The sequence below is a fragment of the Lithobates pipiens genome, unplaced genomic scaffold (assembly GCF_037356315.1).
Source record: "Lithobates pipiens isolate NorthernLeopardFrog02 unplaced genomic scaffold, aLitPip1_a1.2 Scaffold_8, whole genome shotgun sequence".
In the NCBI taxonomy this organism is placed as follows: domain Eukaryota; kingdom Metazoa; phylum Chordata; class Amphibia; order Anura; family Ranidae; genus Lithobates; species Lithobates pipiens.
This window is the reverse complement of record NW_027507903.1, coordinates 557,574,659-557,593,212: the sequence shown is the minus strand read 5'-3', so window position 1 is coordinate 557,593,212 and position 18,554 is coordinate 557,574,659. Positions and strand designations below refer to the sequence as shown.

Here is an 18,554-nt window from a genome sequence, read left to right as displayed (position 1 = left end):
GTATGTGTATATACTGCTTGGACCTTGAAGAAGGGGACATACCCCAAAAGCTTGTCCTGAAAAATTGTATGTTAGCGCAAATAAAAAAAATAAAAAAAGTATCATTGACAGTACTCAATTTTCTCTGTCACAATTGCACTAATACTGCTACAATCACATCAAGTATGTGTATATATGAATGTGAGATAAGGATATCAGATTGCAAGCTCCTTGAGGGCAAGGAGTGATGTGAATGTACATTATGTAAAGCGCTGTAATAAAAACAAAATGCACTTTTATTGCACATGAGCACTGTATATAATTTATGAATTGAGTATTTATTGCACAGTAGCACGTTATAGGATGATTTAAAAGAGACAGCACACTTTTTTGGGGGTTTACATCAGGGGAAGTTAGATTGGACATCAGAAAGCCTAGGTTGGTTCAACTGGCAGAGAATGCTGGGACTTTTAGTTCCCCAGCAGCACATTTGAAAACTTCATTACCACTTTTGGCACTAAATGTGTCGGCAAAACAATCCTGTAAGGGCCAGTTCACACCAGACACAGTTCCGTGCGCTTTTTTCTGCACTAAAAATGCAAGCACAGTGTTTTCTATGTATTCCAATGGCTCTAGTTCACACTATGCAGTCAGTTTCTGGTGCAGAAACTGAACGGAACGGATTGTATTGGTGCAGAAAAAAACGGAACTGCATCTGGTGTGAACTGGCCCTAAAAGGAGCACACAGTGCTGAAATTTACACCATAAAACTTTTCTTTATTGTTTTGTAACTGTGACTGGATTCTGACTGTGGTAGAATAGTACAAATGTGTATGTTTTCGAGCCAAGAAAAAGTGGAGAAACGAGTAGGCTAAGAAAGAGGAAATGGCTGCAATTTAATGGAAACATAGCCTGGAATCTGACATTTACAGAAAGCTATTCCAAAGTGGACAGACAGTTTTATAATGACAGATTGCGAGGTAAAAGGCACACTTTCATTTGCATATCATAAAAAGCAAGGCACCATTTATATAAATATTCACATGAACAGATGTGTACAGACGCTGAACTGTGCATTTGGCGTCAGTTTCACACCCAGTCCCTTCTAGCACAGCACAATGCTTAACATCAACCATCCCCCAAGAACAAGATGGCAGAGAAGATGTCCTTTGTGGGAACTGCGTACAGCTTATGGAGATTTCTGTGACAGCTGAAGGTTAACTTGCTAGCACCAAATCGAATGCCCCTATATCAAAATGATATCCAATTGCCCCATAAAACCAATTTCTTTGTAAAATAACTGTTAGATAAATATGAATTAACCTGTACTGTAGGATGTAGAAGTATGTATAACTGCGGTACAAGTGTCTGAATCAACAGAGGACATAACTGAATCATTTCTGGAAAAAATGGCTTATTACCAACAAGAACACACAAAGATATATTTTTCCCATGAAAAAAAAAACATAACAATCCTTCTGCTAATTAATATCAAAGAGAGTGAAACGTGTTAGGTGCAGTCTCAAGGTTAAAGAGGAATGCAGTCTGCACACACAATTTGTAATAAAAACATCTTTGCCATTCTGAAGCTTCTCTCCAACCACTTTGTATATTTTATATATACTGCGATTCTGTACTTGTCAAATATGCTGCAGAAATCTCCCTCCACCGAGTCTGGCTGCATCCATTTTAACTGTGGGCAGCTGAAGCTATTGCCTGTTCACTTCCTGGATTTACACAGACACACACACCTCCAGCTCTGCAGCTCTCACTGGCCCCCTTATGACTCACCCCCCCCCTCCCTTCCTGGCAAACTCTCACCAGAATGAGAGAGAGAGAGAGCTGTGCAGGATGTAATAAGCCTAGGCAAGAAACAGGAAGTGGGCTGTATAAGGTATTTACTGGCATAAAAAAAATGTTTTACTATCTAAAGTTAAAACAAGGGCAGAAGATTTAATAGATGGAAAGTTGAAAAAAAATGACTGAAGGTCCGCTTTAATAAAACATACATAAAGCAATGGGGGAAAAAAAAAATATTTAAAGACCAAATGAACATTTGGTTTAAATCAGCGAAACGCATTCCAGGTGGATGAAAAACAAAAAAAAGGTATGTAAAAGACTTACAGTTTGCTTTCTTTTAGAAAACAGCCACAACCTAAAGCACAAAAGCCTACCAACATGCTGTAAAGAAGATCCCTTGCTCTCTAAATGGAAGCCATAGTCTCCATGCAGAGGGTCTCACACACACTCCTTGCTGAGTCAGAACTAGAGCTCTCCAATCAGTAAATCTTATGCTCACTGCTGATTGGACAGCGCTAGCTCTGGCAGACCTCTGTAGTGACCAACACTGGGTTGGGTCCTTCTCTACAGCTTGCTGGCTGGAACAAACATTTCTAGTCTGTTTTCTTTACAAAGCAGTCAAAGCCTAGTTATATTTATTAAAACCTGTACACTTAGAAATCGGGTGCAGCTTTTCATGGTAGCCAATCAGTTTATAAATTCAGCGTGTTCAATTAAGCTTTGACAACAAAACCTGGTAGCTGATTGGCTACTATGGAGAGCTGCACCAGAATTTGCAACATGCAGTTTTAGTAAATAACCCCCCCCCCCCCCCCCCCCAGTCTTTGCTGATGTAAGCTGAAAGTTCAGTTGGGCTATAAAAAAAAATAATAATAATAATTACACAAGGTGAAACGAAAGTACGTTTTTTCACATCAAAGAATACAACACGTTTCAACTTATTTACAGCAAACAGAAAAGAGTAGGCATATAAATAATATGCACATCAGAAAATGAGAGATAGTTTGAAAGTGTCACAGAAAAAATAAAAAATAAAAAAAAAAACACGCGACAGTTTTTTTTAACCATTCCTTACACTATACAAAAAACATTTAGACACACATAAAAGCTGAACTCCAGGCAAACCGATAAATGGATACATGGGAGCCGATTTCCTGTAGGACTTCTATTTCTTATCCAGTCCTGAAATTTACACAGCTTTAACTTGCAGGTTTCCTCCCCATTCTAGGACTGGCAATAAGAGGTGATACAGCAAACTAATGAGCTCATCTCTTTGTACTGCAACACACCTGATTGGCTCCTTGTGCGGCTTCTCCCTCTCCCCCCTGAACTCTGCTGTACAGGGGCCGATATCAAACCAAATTCATGTAGTTACAAGTATTTGTTTTAAATGCAAGTGCAATTAATGACTACACATTTGCATTTTTATATCTGCCTGGGGCTCAGCTATTAAAAAAACACAAAAATACCAAACACATAAAAGTGCATGCGGAGACTGCCTGGTTTTAAGTTGGTGGAATTGTTATAAATGTTGCTTGTGCCGTGGATACATTTATTAGAGATTTTTTACCATTAAATGAAGCAAAGCGATAGACGCGACACTGCGATGGATTCCTGCTGTGAAAATTAAGCTGTATATAAAAATCATAAGAATTTCTGTAAAACCGCAAAAACAGTTCATGAAATGCCTAGGTATAGTGCATCTCCCTATCATAACTCCACTCTGATGTATAGTAATAATCTTTACAGGTGTAACCGACACGAGTGAGGAAGAATGAACTAGAGAGACGACAGCCACCTTCGTCTTGTGCTGGAAGTATACTTGGTTCTGTTATCAATCACTTGCAGAAAGGGACATGTATAAACAGGGAGAATCATAAGATGTATGTTGGGAATGTGCACAAAGGAGATTTATCAAATATATGTTGTATCAAAATGTGATAACTTCACGGAGCCTCAAGGTGATCTCACATCTCTCAAACAAAATAGCACATATCGTAATAGAACAATTGTGCTCTGGTAAGAAGTGGTTTTATCAGGCAGCTCCTTGGTTCCAGTGGCAATGAGAGGAAGATGCAGCTCCGCACTAATAAATGTTTTTAATGGAATGAGGGATGATCCTCCAGAAGTGCACAGGAAAGATGGCAGGTCTCCCAGACTCTGTTGACAGGTCCCCAGTCCCACATATAAGAAGGTCATCAAGGAGGATGGAGGGCCAGGATCAAGAAGCTTATAAAATTGAACAAGCTTTTCACTTGTTTTTCATTCACTTAGAGGAGCTGGAAGATCCAGAGACTTTAGGCCATCCAGAAAGATGGTGGGTGTTAAAATATGAGTAGACCCTGAAAAAAAAGAGAGAAAAAGGACAACATTAAAAGATATATTTCACAAACAAGTGACTTCAGAGCTTCAATTCAATTACTCTGTCTCTCTTAAAGAGACACTGTTGTCACCTTACCTTTCCAGGGCAAAGTGTCTTTTGTAAAGGGCCCCCAAACCCCCGATACTCTGTCCCTGCACTCCCTCTACCATCATAGCCAGGGGAGATTGGTTTTGCGTGCCAAGATTAGTGATGATATCACCCTCCTGTCATTGCGATTTGATGCTAGACCCAAGCACTGTCACATGGGAAGAGGTAAAATGCCGCCACATGCTGAGAAGCACCAGGTATTGCTTCCAGCTGTGACAGAAAAAGAAGTGGTATGGAAGTACTGACAGTTTGAGCATCAGGAGTTAAGGGGAGTGCTTTACAAAAACACTTTTACTTTGCCTGAATAGCTAAGGTGATAGTATCTCGTTATCAATAACCAGTGCTGGGTAGAAATTTTTTTTTTCCGTTCAACCTAGCGGGCTGAAAGAAAAAAAAAGAAAAAAAAAAAAGGACGCTGCACCAACTAAGCAACGTTAGTACGACAATCTCCCCCGCTGTGCCTTTGTGTGTCCCCTGGCAGAACACACTGATCAGCCATTGACTGCCAGTGATGATCGGATGCCGATATTCCAGCATGCCCATTTGACAGAAGCTGGTTGTAAGTTTGGCTTCTGTCAGAAACTGGCCAATGTGAACAGGCTGTCTACTTAACCAGCTGATACAGGCCAGTGTGTACACACTGTAAGATAAGACATGAGTCACACAGGGAGTGCAGTGTTTACAATGAGCCAGCCGACTCAGACTTAAAGTGGTTGTATAGTAAATTTTTTGACTTTTACCTACAGGAAAGCCTAAAATAAGGCTTACCTGTAGGTAGAAAAAAAAATATCTCCTAAACCTGTACGGTTTAGGAGATATTCCCCTCGCAATGCGCCACTGAATGCAGTGGCGCATGCGCACAGGGGATTCTCGGCTGGAAGCCCTGGCTGACGATATCGCGGCTCCGGCCACTCACAGCGCCGGAGCTGCGATACCCGTAAGAAACGCTGAGGGAAAATGTCAGCTCCCTCGACGTGGATCGGGCCAGATGTCGGGGCCTCGTTCTAAGGTAAGTATTTCATAATGAGCTAGTATGCGGTGCATACTAGCTCATTATGCCTTTTCCTTTGCAGGTCAGGAAGAAAAAAAAAAAAAAAACCTTCCGCCGGCTATACAACCGCTTTAAGCTGGTGGAATCCTTCATGCTGTGCTATTGTATTCTGACAGCGGGACTCCTCCGCTGTCAGAATACACTGATTAGCACTGCATCCTAGTGGTGACAAATTTTCCAACATTCCCACTCACAAGAAATGGATCATTAGGGCAACTTCCCATGAACTGGAATGGACACAGATGAATCAAAATTCAGCCAGTCCCTGCTGACCTGGCCGAATTTTGATTTATGGCCAACTTTACATTATAAGCAAAAGTAGCAAAAAGCAAAACCACTGTGTGCACAGAAAAACAGGTAGCAGAACCTGAGTACATAGTGAGCAAACATAGGTGTCACCATTTATGTATTTATTATATAGACACACTGCATACTATGAAAACTTCAATTTATCCCCCCTTTCCAAATATGGGGGAAAAAAAAAAAAAAAAACTGAACAGTCACGCAGCGCAAGAGGTTTTTCTGGATCAAAAGTGCTGGAAATTACGAGAGGTCAAACTGGAAAGGCAGAGGTCTGTTTGTAACCTAGTAGAATATTGTTTGTTTTCAGTACCTGCTCCTCGTGAAATGGGTTCTGATGGAAAATGGAGGAATCTTTTCCTTAAAGTGGATGTAAAGCCTCACATATATCCAGTGATGTGAAGAGCCTCAAACGATACACAGCGATTAATCTCCCTACATAAGTTCTACATGCATATCTGTTGTCTTCAGCTATACTTTAGAATTCTCACTTCATCATTCAGCACTGGGAGTGTAGTCTTGGCTTACACTGGGAGACGATTGGAGGAAAGGCACACACCCCCACTCCACATAGGCAGAAGAACGAAGATACTTTCAGAGCTGTGCAGGGACAAGAAAAGCTCTCTGCTAATTTATAGCAACCTCCCACACAACACAAATTTTCAGCTGCTTTTATCTCATGTCTCAGAGAACTTTGTTATCATGCTGATAACAGAGGAATGAAACAGCAGAAACACTACAGATATGCGTGCCCAAGTCAAATTTCATGAATCGGGTTTACATCCACTTAAGGGCGTAGGCCCTGGATATGAGTTGCCTAATCCACCTTGCAATGGTGGAGCCAAAAGGTAAGGAGTCCTTTATGAGGGTGCACAGTCAAGACAAAAATGGACTTAAGTCTTGCACATAGAGGTGGTAGCTTTCAGGTAGACCCCGACAGCCCTGACCACCAGGCAATGTAGAGAAACTGCCTTGTCATGTTTTGGTGCAGGACAAAGGGAAGGGAGGGCAATGTCCTCATTGGGGTGAAAGAAGGCGATCATCTTTGACAAAAAGCAAGGTTTTGGTCTGAAACCCACCCACAAGAAAAGGTTCTTTTACATAGACCTGCTAACTCAGAAACATGTCTAAAAGGCCTGATGATGACCAAGAAGGCAACCCGAAAAAGGTAATATCTTCCAAAGGAACGTCTCTAGCTGGCTCTGAAGACCAGGGTGACATCCCAAGGTGACACAGAAGGTTGAATTGGGGGAATGATATTAGTAACTCCCTGTAAAAAAAGTCTGGATAAGCGATTGCGAAGGCAATGGGCTTCTGGAAGAGGATGGATAAGGTAGAAACCTGTCCCTTGAGGATGGTCAAGACCAGACTGATGAAAGGACAGAATATAAGCAATAGAGTATTCCTAAGGGTTAAGCCTCCTATCCTCACTTCATGAAAATTAGACCTCCCATGTGCAGTGGTAAATCTTACAGAATTATGCCCTGTACACGCGGTTGGACTTTGACGGAAATCAGACTGTGTTGTCAGAAATTTCGATCGTGTGTGGGCTCCATCAGAAATTCCAATGGAAAAAGTCCGACACACAAAGTTTGAGATCTGGATCTAAAATTTTCCGACAACAAAACTGATCATTTAAATTCCTGTCGTGTGTATACAATTCCGACGCACAAAGTGCCATGCATACTCAGAATAGATTATGAGACTAAGGCTAATGGCTACTGGCCTCTTGATAGTCCCGTCGTACATGGTTTATGTCACCTTGTTCTGAACGATCGGATTTTCACACAACTTTGTGCAACCGTGTGTATGCAAGACAAGTTTGGGCCATCCGATGGATTTTGTCGTCGGAATGTCCGACCATGTGTACAGGGCATCAGGGTTTCCTTGTTCTAAGTCAAGTGGGAAAGACTGAATCACCGATAACCCTATCCTTTAAAACTTGGGTTTCAACAACCATGCCATTGAGAAGCAGGATGAACAATGTTGTCCTGGGCTAGAAGTCTAAGTATGTTCTTCTGGGCCAATTTGCTGCAATAAAAATCACTGGAAGCCTTTTATCTTGTATAGCATTCAAACAAGGATTTTTATCATCAGGAATGCATAAACCAGTTGGAATTGGAGTCCAAGGAATCACCAGACCATCTACTGTGAAGTCCAAAGGATCCCTGGGCTTGGCTACAAACCTTTTCAGCTTGCTGTTGAACCTGGGTGTGGGTCAGGGTGACCACATCTGGTTTTCCCCACCTTTGACAGAAAATCCTTAAGAAATCTGGGTTCAGAGACCCCCCCCCCGGGTCTAGGTGTTCACAATTTGGAAAATCCATCTGCTAATTTTAAGGGATAGCTTACCATTTATACCTGCATGTGCGTGTTTCACTGTGTTTGTATAAGAGTCTCTTCAACTATGTAACTATAAAAGCTCCCTAATAGCAAAACACAGAGATCCTTGCCGAGTGCTTTTAAAACCTAGGGGATGATTTACCAAAAATTGAAGAGTATAAAACTGGTGGAGATCTGCATAGAAACAAATCAGTTTTCAGGTTTTTTGTCAAAACATACATTTTTTTTTGATTTTTACATAATCTCCCCTTCCATCAATATCCATTTTCGTCAAAGCTTTGAACAAGCTGAAGTTAGAAGCCGATTTGCTAACATGCACAGCTACACCAGAGTTTGTACTCTCCAGCATTAGTAAATCAACCCCCTACTCTTGGTTGTGAAGACTGGTAGTCCCATCTATCCATATAAGAATAAAAGCTCAGCAGGATATACATAAAATACCTTAATCTGAAGCAAAAGGTTCAGGGAGAAGGTGTTGTAAGAAAAACAATACAAATACAAAAACTTTAAAAATGGAGAGTGAAGATGATAACCCAAAAGAAAGAAAATATGTGGCATCCGAAACTGACCAATCAAAACCTCCCACTTAGACTCCGTAGCTTTGGTTATTTCATAGGCACATCTCATTTCAGACATGGAAACTCCTCCTACGACATAGACGAGGAGCCGTGGTCCAGATCTGTACTCTGCTGCACTGCGTGTCTTGTGCCAGTGACCAAATCGTGCGCTGAAAAACACAAAAACACATGAAAACTGGAGAATGCAATTCAATTCAGATGGAAGGTTTACTTGGAGACAGGCTGAAGACACTTACCTCACCACTGTTTGGGCAGTTCCTCCTCCCTGTGCATGGGGCTCTCTCACAAAGGGCCACTGTTTTTTATCCAACTTGTCTTCAATGGCATCCTACAAATCCACAAAGAGCTTATTATACCAGAGGTACAGTATGGAGGAGCTCATTTAATTGAATAAGTGGAGCAAATGGCAAAATAAGGTCCCTTTCATGCGGGCGGACAGGGAATCCTCCCAAAATGAGGGAATCCCGATGCGTCAACAGGGTCACTGGAACTGGTGTCCCCTTTGGAAGATTTCCCCTCTATCCTGTTCTGAAGTAAACTCAAAATTTCAGATTTTCTTTTTACTTTCACTTTCTCTATTTATCCCATTTCCTGTTATCACCTAGGGTTAAAAGTAAAAGAAAATCCAAAACTTTGGGCTGTCACCAGAACAAAAATAGAGGGGAAATCTTCCAATGGGAATTTTCTCACTGTGTGGGATTTTCTCTCACTTCCAGTTTTATATATGGGACAGCAAGTGAAGAAAAATCTCACCAATGGGACACAAGAAAACAAAAAACAAAAAAAAAAAACAAACAGCAGTTATAACCCTCCTTTACTCTAGCCAAAATGGAAAAAAAAAAAAAAAAAAAGCAGCTTTTGCCTTTAGTTCTACTTTAACCCATTCCCGACCAGCCTCCGCAGTTGTACTATGGCAGGTTAGCTCCCCTAGGTGAACAGGCGCAACTGTGCGTTGGTTTGGCGTTTGACCACTAGGGGGCGTGTGCACATGCGGCTCCACTCCGTAGCCGAAGCGAGTGCCTGGCGGACGCGATGACAGCCGGGCACCTGTGATCACTCGTGACAGAGTTTACACAGATCCCGGTTCTCTCAGCGGAGAGGAGACAGATCGTGTGCTCATACCAAGTATGAACACCGATTTCTCTCCTCCCTAGGCAGTCCCATCCCCCCCACAGTTAGAACACACACTAGGGAACACAGTTAACCCCTTCATCACCACCTAGTGTTAACCCCTTCCCTGCCAGTGATATTTATACAGTAAATCGGTGCATTTTTATAGCACTGATCGTTGTATAAATTGTCAATGGTCCCAAAAATGTGTCAAGTGTCAGATTTGTCCACCGCAAAATCTCAGTCCCAAAAAAAAAAAAAATAAAAAAAAAAAAAAAAGATAGAAATTCGCAGATCACCTGTATTACTAATATATATATAAAAAATTGTAGACGCTATAACTTTTGCGCAAACCAATCAATATACGCTTATTGCGATTTTTTTTTTTACCAAAAATATGAAGAGTACATATCATCCTAAACCGGAGGGAAAAATTTTATATTTTTTAAAATTATATATATATATTTCTTTATTTTTTAATTGGGATATTCATTATTGCAAAAAGTTCAAAAAATTGTTGCTCTTCTTTTATTTATAGTGCAAAAAAAAACCTGCAGGAGGTGATCAATTACCACCAAGAAAGCTCTATTTGTGGGGGAAAAAAAAATGTAAATTTTGTTTGGGTACAACGGCGCACGAGCGTGCAATTGTCAGCTAAAGCGACGCAGTGCCATATTGCAAAACATTGCTTGGCCATTGAGCAGCCAAATCTTCTGGGGCTTAAGTGGTTAAAGTGTATGTAATGACAAAACTTTTTTTTAGTGTTCAATAGAGTAGGGGAGGGTCAGTGGTTGGGGGGTAATCATTCCGTACTCCATCGATGAACACTTCATAATTATGAAGGTTAGTAGCAAGCCACCTACCTCTATCATACTTCCTAATCTGCTACTGTAGGGAAATCCTCTGAAACACAGTGGTTCTAAAAGTCAGTATTTGCACAGACCTAAGCATGCCCCCTACCATGCAACAGCACTGAGGCATGGCAATGGGCTGCTCAGGCATTAAATGCTGCATTGTGGAGTGTCGCACATGTCCCATGCCCTTGTTTTTAATAGGGCTAAAGTAGTGGAAGGAGCACCATTTAGGTAAACTGCTGTAAAGGAAATTTGTAAGGTCTGTATATAAATGTATTCTATTTTATATGTTGTGCACACTGCCCTAATGTTTTCATTCTTTCAAGTCCTGATTAGAATTAGTCTGCCTATGCTACGCTCCTTGTTACCATAAACATACACTTGGAATATTAATGCGATACCTACGCAATCATGTATATAAAAACCTTCAATTGCACCATAATAAAGCATAACAGTTATGTGGAGAGATGTGGAGTGTGTCTTTTGTGTCTGTTCCCTACTGCAGTAGTTCTTAATTTGGAACCACTAATCAATATGAGGATAGGAGTTGCCCATTTATAAAATTCCATGTCCCTGCTGAGCTTTATGGTTACTTCACCAATTTGAGTACCACTTTTCCTAAAGTGATTGTAAACGATCACTTTGTAAAAACGCCCTATTCAGTTTAAAATAGAAATTAAATGTTTTTAGCTGCATAAGAGCTGGGGAGGAGAAGTAACAGCACACTGATCCCCCCACCCCCCCAGTGAAAGGCTGTGGGGGCGCGAATCAGGGTAAGTCTGATCATTGGGGGAGAGCAGGCTGAGTTCCCCAGCATAGCTAGAAAACTGAGCACGGTGTGTTCTGCTTATATTTTATAGGAAAGCAGAGGGATTAACAGGAACACCAGGAAATTCACACACAAAAAAAAGGAAGCAATACAAAGAGAACAGAATACTTTCTTATACAAGTACATGGTACAGCAGGCAGATATCAGGAATATGAAATTTTGGGTTTAGATAGTCTTTAATTCTAACACAAAAGCTTACCCCACACTTCAACTTTATAATAAACTACATTATGCATTGCCCCTACCATAGCACCGTAAATACTACTGGCTTTACCCCTACAACTATATATTTACCTAATCAACACCAACATTTTACACATTCTAATGCAAAGATCTCAGTGCTGGAAGGAACCGTATTGGTTGAAGGAACATCCAAAGACCAAAGACTCTCACTATACAAAAGTTCAACTTTGTTCAAGCTGTAGGCCCTTCCCCCACAATGCATGCCTCTCTACAGATTAAAGTAGGTTAGACCATTGTAAGTGGAGGAGGGGTGTGGGGGAGCAACAAAGTAGAGCTGACCCTGGAGCATGAACTGTATGACCGCTTGGACTTTGGGAGGGGGGAGGGCTTTAGGTATTGGAGCAAGGGCTTTCACAAGATAAACAAAAGTACAACTGAAACCGTTGATTTACCTCCATGATGTCCTTCAGCACTGGCGTCCAACGTGATAGCTGATAGGTAGACTCGGGACGCAGCTTCCTGACTGGCTTGTTGGGAGAGGAGCTCGATTGCTATGGGAGTCAGGGAGAAGAGGTTAGGGTCAAACTGTATTGCCAGGTACAGAAAGTCTGCTAGGAGAAGTTATAGTTGCTGCTGGTGACAATAGAGACTGACTAATAAGGAAAAAGATTTCGGTTATGAGCTGAAGACACAGATATGCTGTTATCTTAGCTTTTAGATTTTTGCAGAGATTTTTTTGGCATATAAATTTATAGATAACTGACTGTACAAGGCATACATTTATCATAGTCATGACATGAATGCCTCAATTCTGAAAAATGAGCAGTTAAAAGAAAAAAAAAAAGAAAAGAAATTACAATATTACAAAAGCTTTTATAGATTAACTTTGCTGGGCTTCTTCTTTTCTAACTGTAATTTGGTTACGCCTATTCCCCAAACACTGAGGGGGGCATACACTGATCAAAAAGGGACAGGCTGAACTTTGATCTGTGTGTGGCCATCCCCCTTATCGAGTGTTTGAACAACTTCTGTCAGAGGGCTGGGAAACTTTTCTCATGCAGCCATTGATCAGTGTATGAGAATGTCAGATCTGGAAGGTGGGGGGTCAGAGTTTGTATTTCTTTATCCATCAGGTTTGTGTGGGTGGTGGAATCTAACAGTGTATGGCCAGCTTAACTTTAATTCTCAGATGAAGTGTAGACTATAGAACCAAAACCATCAGGCAATAGAATTTTGGGAAACCATACATGCCATGCTCATTTATCAGTGCTTAAGAACCTGAATGATGGGCGAGAGGCACCATTGTCACAACTTACCCCCGACAAGACACGGGTCCCTAGGTTGTTCAGGTTCCTGATAATGTTGCTGTCACTCTGAATATTGGCATGCTGAATTAGCTTGGTTAAATTTTCTTCTGTTATACCTACATGATAAAAGAATTACAGAGAGAAGCTAATACATTTGTAAAGCATGCAAACATTATCCTGAAAAAACATGCCGTGTTATCCTAGATCCAACTCCCCCATGATTGGTTTTGCAAATTGCTATTCTCCAGAGACTGAATGTGCATCAATATTTAATTTTTTTTAGAATACAAAATGTTGGAGTACCTGAAACTTACTTGATATTCGCCTCCCCGCTATGCACTCAGGCTCCACTCACCAACCGTTATTGTCACCTATGTGCCCCTGCAGCTTTGAAGTAACACATACAGTTGTGCTCATAAGTTTACATACCCTGGCAGAATTTATGATTTCTTGGACATTTTTCAAAGAATTTGAATGATAACACAAAAACGTTTCTTTCATTCATGGTTACTGTTTTGCTGAAGCCATTTATTATCAAATCAACTTTGTTTACTCTTTTTAAATCATAATCACAACAGAAACTACCCAAATGACCCTGATCAAAAGTTTACATACCCCAGTACTTAATACCGTGTTTTGCCCCCTTTAAACATCAATGACAGCTTGAAGTCTTTTGTGGTATATCAGATGGTAAAGCTGCCCATTCCTCTTTGCAAAAAGCCTCCAGTTCCTGTAAATTCTTGGGCTGTCTTGCATGAACTGCACGTTTGAGATCTACTCAGGGTGGCTCAGTTATATTGAGGTCAGGAGCCTGAGATGGCCACTCCAGAACCTTCACTTTATTCTGCTGTAGCCAATGACAGGTCGACTTGGCCTTGTGTTTTGGATCATTGTCATGTTTGAATGTCAAAGAACACCCCATGCGCAGCTTCTTGGCTGATGAATGCAAATGTTCCTCCAGTATTTTTTGATAACATACTGCATTCATCTTGCCATCAATTTTGACCAAATTTCCTGTGCCTTTGTAGCTCACACATACACAAAGCATCATCGATTCCCCTCTGTTTCACAGTAGAAATGGTGTACCTTTCATCATAGTCCTTGTTGACTCCTCTCCAAATGAAACGTTTATGGTTGTGGCCAAAAAGCTAAATTATGGCCTCATCACTCCAAATGACTTTGTGTTAGAGGGTTTGAGGCTTGTCCCTGTGCTGTTTGGCGTATTGTAAGCCATTGTACACATGGTCGGAGATTCCGACAACCAAATCCGTCGGATTTTGTCCGAAACTGTTGCATACACACGGTCGGACAAAGTTGTCGGAAAATCCGACGAGATGACGTTATTTCGTTACGACGGGACTACCTTCAGGCTAGTAGCCAATAGCTTTGGTGTAGGAATTTGATCTGAGCATGCGTGGCACTTTGTCCGATCGGAATTCTCTACACATGATCGGAGTATGTCCGATTGGAGCATTTTGTCAGAAAATTTAACCAACAAGTTGGAAAACTTGGTCCGTCGGACAGACCGATGTAGACCACACACAGTCGGAATATCCGACAAAACGGTCCGATCGGACACATTCCGTCGGAATCTCCGACCGTGTGTACAAGGGCTAAGAGGGATGCTTTGTGGCATTTGCGTAGTAATGACTTTCCTCTGGCGACTCGACCATGCTGCCCATCCATCTTTCTTCAAGTGCCTCCTTATTGTGCATCCTGAAACAGCTACACCACATTTTCAGAGAGTCCTGTATTTCACCTGAAGTTATCTGTGTGCTTTTCTTTGCATCCTGAACAGTTGTAACTGAAATTTTAGTTGATCTACCTGACCAAGGTTCAATTTCAAAAGAACCGCTCATTTTCCACCTCTTGATTAGAGTTTGAACACTGCTGATTGACATTCTCAATTCCTTGGATGTCTTTTTATATCTCTTGCCTGTTTTATACAGTTCAACTATCTTTTCCTGCAGATCCTTTGACAATTCTTTTGCTTTCCCCATGACTCAGAATCCAGAAACGTCAGTGCAGCACTGGATGAAAGATGCAAGGGTCTGGCAGGAGTCTATTGACCTCTTATATACACACATAGAAACTCATTGACCTCTTATATACATACACCCACACACTAATTACATGCAATCAGATCACTGGTAAGGATGGTTACCTTTAATAGCCATTCAAACCCCTTTGTGTCAACTTGTGTGCAGGTTAAAAAAAAAAAAAAAAAATCACCGGGTATGAAAACTTTTGATCAGGGTTATTTGGCTAGTTTCTGTTGCCATTGTGATTTAAAAAGAATAAAACAGCTGATTGATAATAAACTGCTTCAGCCAAACACTAACCAGGAGTGATATTTTTTTGTGTTATTCATAGTCTCTTAAAAATGGCCAAGAAATCAAATTCTGCCAGGGTATGTAAACTTATGAGCACAATTGTAGACACGTCCGATAAAGTCAGAAGGACAAAACACGTTGGAGTGTGGCTATGCAAAAATTGTATGTGACTTCACAGAAGTGACGAACCAGTAGCAGCTGGAGTGAGTGAGAGATACTACGTTGGTGTATGCCCATTGCTCCTAAATAGGAGTGATTTTATCGTTAAGGATTTTAATGAGTGGATTACTTTTGTTGTATGTGAGTGGCATTTCATTTTTAAATAAAGGTGTTTTTTATGGTATTACACGATCGGAGATTTTCTTCTTTTATGCATTTATCTGAGCGAGCTGGCTGATTGAAGGGGATGGATGATGGATGAATGCACATGGAGAACAACAAATCTAGCAATACACATGAGTGCCATATGCCAATCATGTGAATCAGGGGCATGGGATTCTGGTGAGTTTCAGTCTGAGCGGGGGAGGTATCTCAATGAATCACAAGATGGAGCACAAATATTCTAATGGTATACTGTTATCAAGAATTTCTGCATCACAGACTGTGGATTAAATATAATCGTTGTGGACCATTTCATTCCTTCACAACTTTTGGTTATTTATGGAGTTATTGGTAGTTTTAATGTATTTTTTTTTGTGAAAATAATTATTTTCTTTGTCACTGGCCAGATGAGGTGTTGCTCCCTTGATGACAGAAATGTTGCAGAATGTCACTTGCCAGCAAGAGAGCGACACCTCAATCATCCAGTCAGAGAGGAGGCCACATGTGCAAATCCTGTTGCTGGAGTGGTCACTAGCAAAGAAATAAAAAAAAAAAAAAAAAAAAAAGTGTTACCCGGGCCTTATGCAGCACATAGATGTGTTTTTTTTTATAGCAGCTGTTGTGCTGCAAGTGGTGACCTCAAATCAAAAAATAATTGTCCTCACAACAGAAAAAAAAGTCATATGTGAATGTAGATAGGCAGGCTTACAAATGTCCCAAATATATACATTTTCTCCTACAAAAACATCATTACAAATAATCAAATATGAATGGATTATCATAAAGTTTTTTTTTTTTTAATTAGTGACTATGTGCAAAAATATTATTAGTATGTAGTAAAGCATTGTAGTGAAATATGTATGACGGCTTCCATCAGACAGACAATGGTAATACCAAATAGGACTTCTACAAAGACTCTCACCATTCTTCAGATATATATACAGCAGAATAATACGAATCTTGTCATAGGGTTTGACGTTTGGATCAAGTAACACAGGAACAATAATCTTCATTGGGTCCCTCAAGTTCTCTCCCTCTGCGTTTGCTCCCATTGCCAAGTCCTAAAAATGAAATAAAAGAAGGCAACATCGTAAAGAGGTTCAGCCTGGAAGTTAGATATTTCTATTACTATCACCAGGGTGACAGTTGGGATGATGAAATAAGGAAAATTGCAGATTCAGCATTTATTGATGCTACTGATTACCAAAATGTAGATCTGATTAACAAAATATGCAGTTCATTGAACAAACTGGAGGATACTGCTGAAAAGACACATCTCCATGTTATATTTAGGAGAATGAAAAAAATGACTATTTACCTATCCAACGGGTATCAGAGCCAAGCAGAATAATACATTAGACATAGGCTTTTGTGAGTGTGGTGCTGCACCATTGTTTTCATCACTTTAACCCCTTCATGACCAAGCCAAAACAAACCTTACTGCCCAAATCCAATTTTGCAACTTTGACATGTTAGCAAAACTACTTAGGCTGGCCATACAAGGTTCGAATCTTGGCCGGTTTAGCAGGAACCAGCTGAGATTCGAACCATTAATGGGCAGGCTGAATGTACCAAGTTGATTGATCAAACTTGGGTACAAGCAGCCTGTCGGATTCATTTCAAATTATCGCAAACAGCTGCTATACCACTAGCAATAAGCACTGTCTTCTCCCAGGGGGAACAGTGTCTCCCGTCCGCTCCTACCCCCCCCCCGGCAGGAAGGATTTCCCTGTAAGCGCTGTCTATGCTAATGGAGAAAATTGTACAAATTTCTTTCCTGCAACCTGTGGCTGCGGCAATGAAATGTGCACGGTCTATGGCCAACCCAAGTCTATCCAGTTTTTTTTTTTTTTTTTTTTTAAACTGACTTTCATTTAGTGTTAAATGTTAATAAAATTCTCCAGGTTTAGTTTTATTATTAAAGAAAAAAAAAAACTGTCCCAAAAAAGTAAACATCCTGCAAAATGAATTCTACTTTTGATGATCATTGTGATAGCTCTTATGTGTGCCTTACTTGTACCTGTACTAGGATCAAGAAACAGTACGTATTTTGTGTTTTTTTTTGTCCTACCTAAACATATGGACACCGATACTCACAATCGGTGCTCACAGCCCGCCAGGAAGTCGGCACTGCGCTGCGCTAATCACAAGAGTGAGACATTTCCCCATCTCTGCAAACGTGCATCAGGACAATGTCTCACTGCCAGTGATTAGCGCAGCACCAACATCCTGGCGGGCTCTGCACGTGGGCTGTGTGAACACGCCGGATCCTTATAGTGCATTGCTTACTGACATTTCAGGTTTCATAAACCATTGGGCTATTATCGTGTGACATAAAAAATTGTAACTACTAGTATTTTATTCTCTAGTGTGTCTGCTTTCAGAAAATATATAATTTTGGGAGATTGTAATAAATTTTCAGGCCTAGTTAAAAATTTATATATATATATATATATATATATATATATATATATATATATATATATATATATATATATATATATATATATATATATATATATATATATATATATATATATAAATAAAAGAGAGTGGAAGAACACATGTGATTCAAGTGTCAGTGCACAAAATAAAAAACTGAAACATTGCATATACAACCCCCAGGGTGCATTATAAGGAGAGGCTGTCTGTCTTGCATTACTCCTGGGTTAGGCAGGGTTTTCATCCATTTCATTACATGTGGAGGCAGTTTCCAATCAAGTGTCCCAAATTTTCCCATATTTGGTCGGGCAGCCCCTGTGGGCGTAGAGTTTTTTTTTTTTGTAGGGTAATGCGCTATTAACTGCGGATATCCACTCTTGAAGGGATGGTGGTATTGACCCGAGTCACTTTTGTGCTATGAGCAATCTAGTTGTGAACAGCGTTTCTTGTATGAATATGTAGAGAAATTTGTCAGTCTGGATCTTGGAAAATTCCCAGTATGCATTGTTTGGGGCATAATGTAAGAGGGAATCCCATATTGTCATGTATGAATTTTACTATATGGGACCAATAGTCCTGTATTATTGGGCAAGACCATTAGATATGAAAAAAAATTGCTGGTGGAGCTTCCACAACTGATGAATGATCATTTTA

At 40.4% G+C, this 18,554-nt stretch overlaps 1 protein-coding gene across 1 annotated transcript in view; it reads right to left on the bottom strand.

The window, feature by feature from the left end:
- Positions 1-298: 298 nt before the first annotated feature.
- STXBP2 (syntaxin binding protein 2) overlaps positions 299-18,554 on the bottom strand; it is an 84,316-nt gene continuing 66,060 nt past the window's right edge. The window contains exons 14-19 of the mRNA XM_077469979.1: positions 16,381-16,519; positions 12,814-12,920; positions 11,950-12,048; positions 8,758-8,849; positions 8,513-8,670; positions 299-4,121 (exon numbers count right to left, since the gene is read on the bottom strand). Of these exons, the coding sequence (XP_077326105.1) occupies positions 4,042-4,121; positions 8,513-8,670; positions 8,758-8,849; positions 11,950-12,048; positions 12,814-12,920; positions 16,381-16,519 (675 nt within the window). The 3' untranslated portion in view covers positions 299-4,041. The remainder of the gene's footprint in view (positions 4,122-8,512; positions 8,671-8,757; positions 8,850-11,949; positions 12,049-12,813; positions 12,921-16,380; positions 16,520-18,554) is intronic.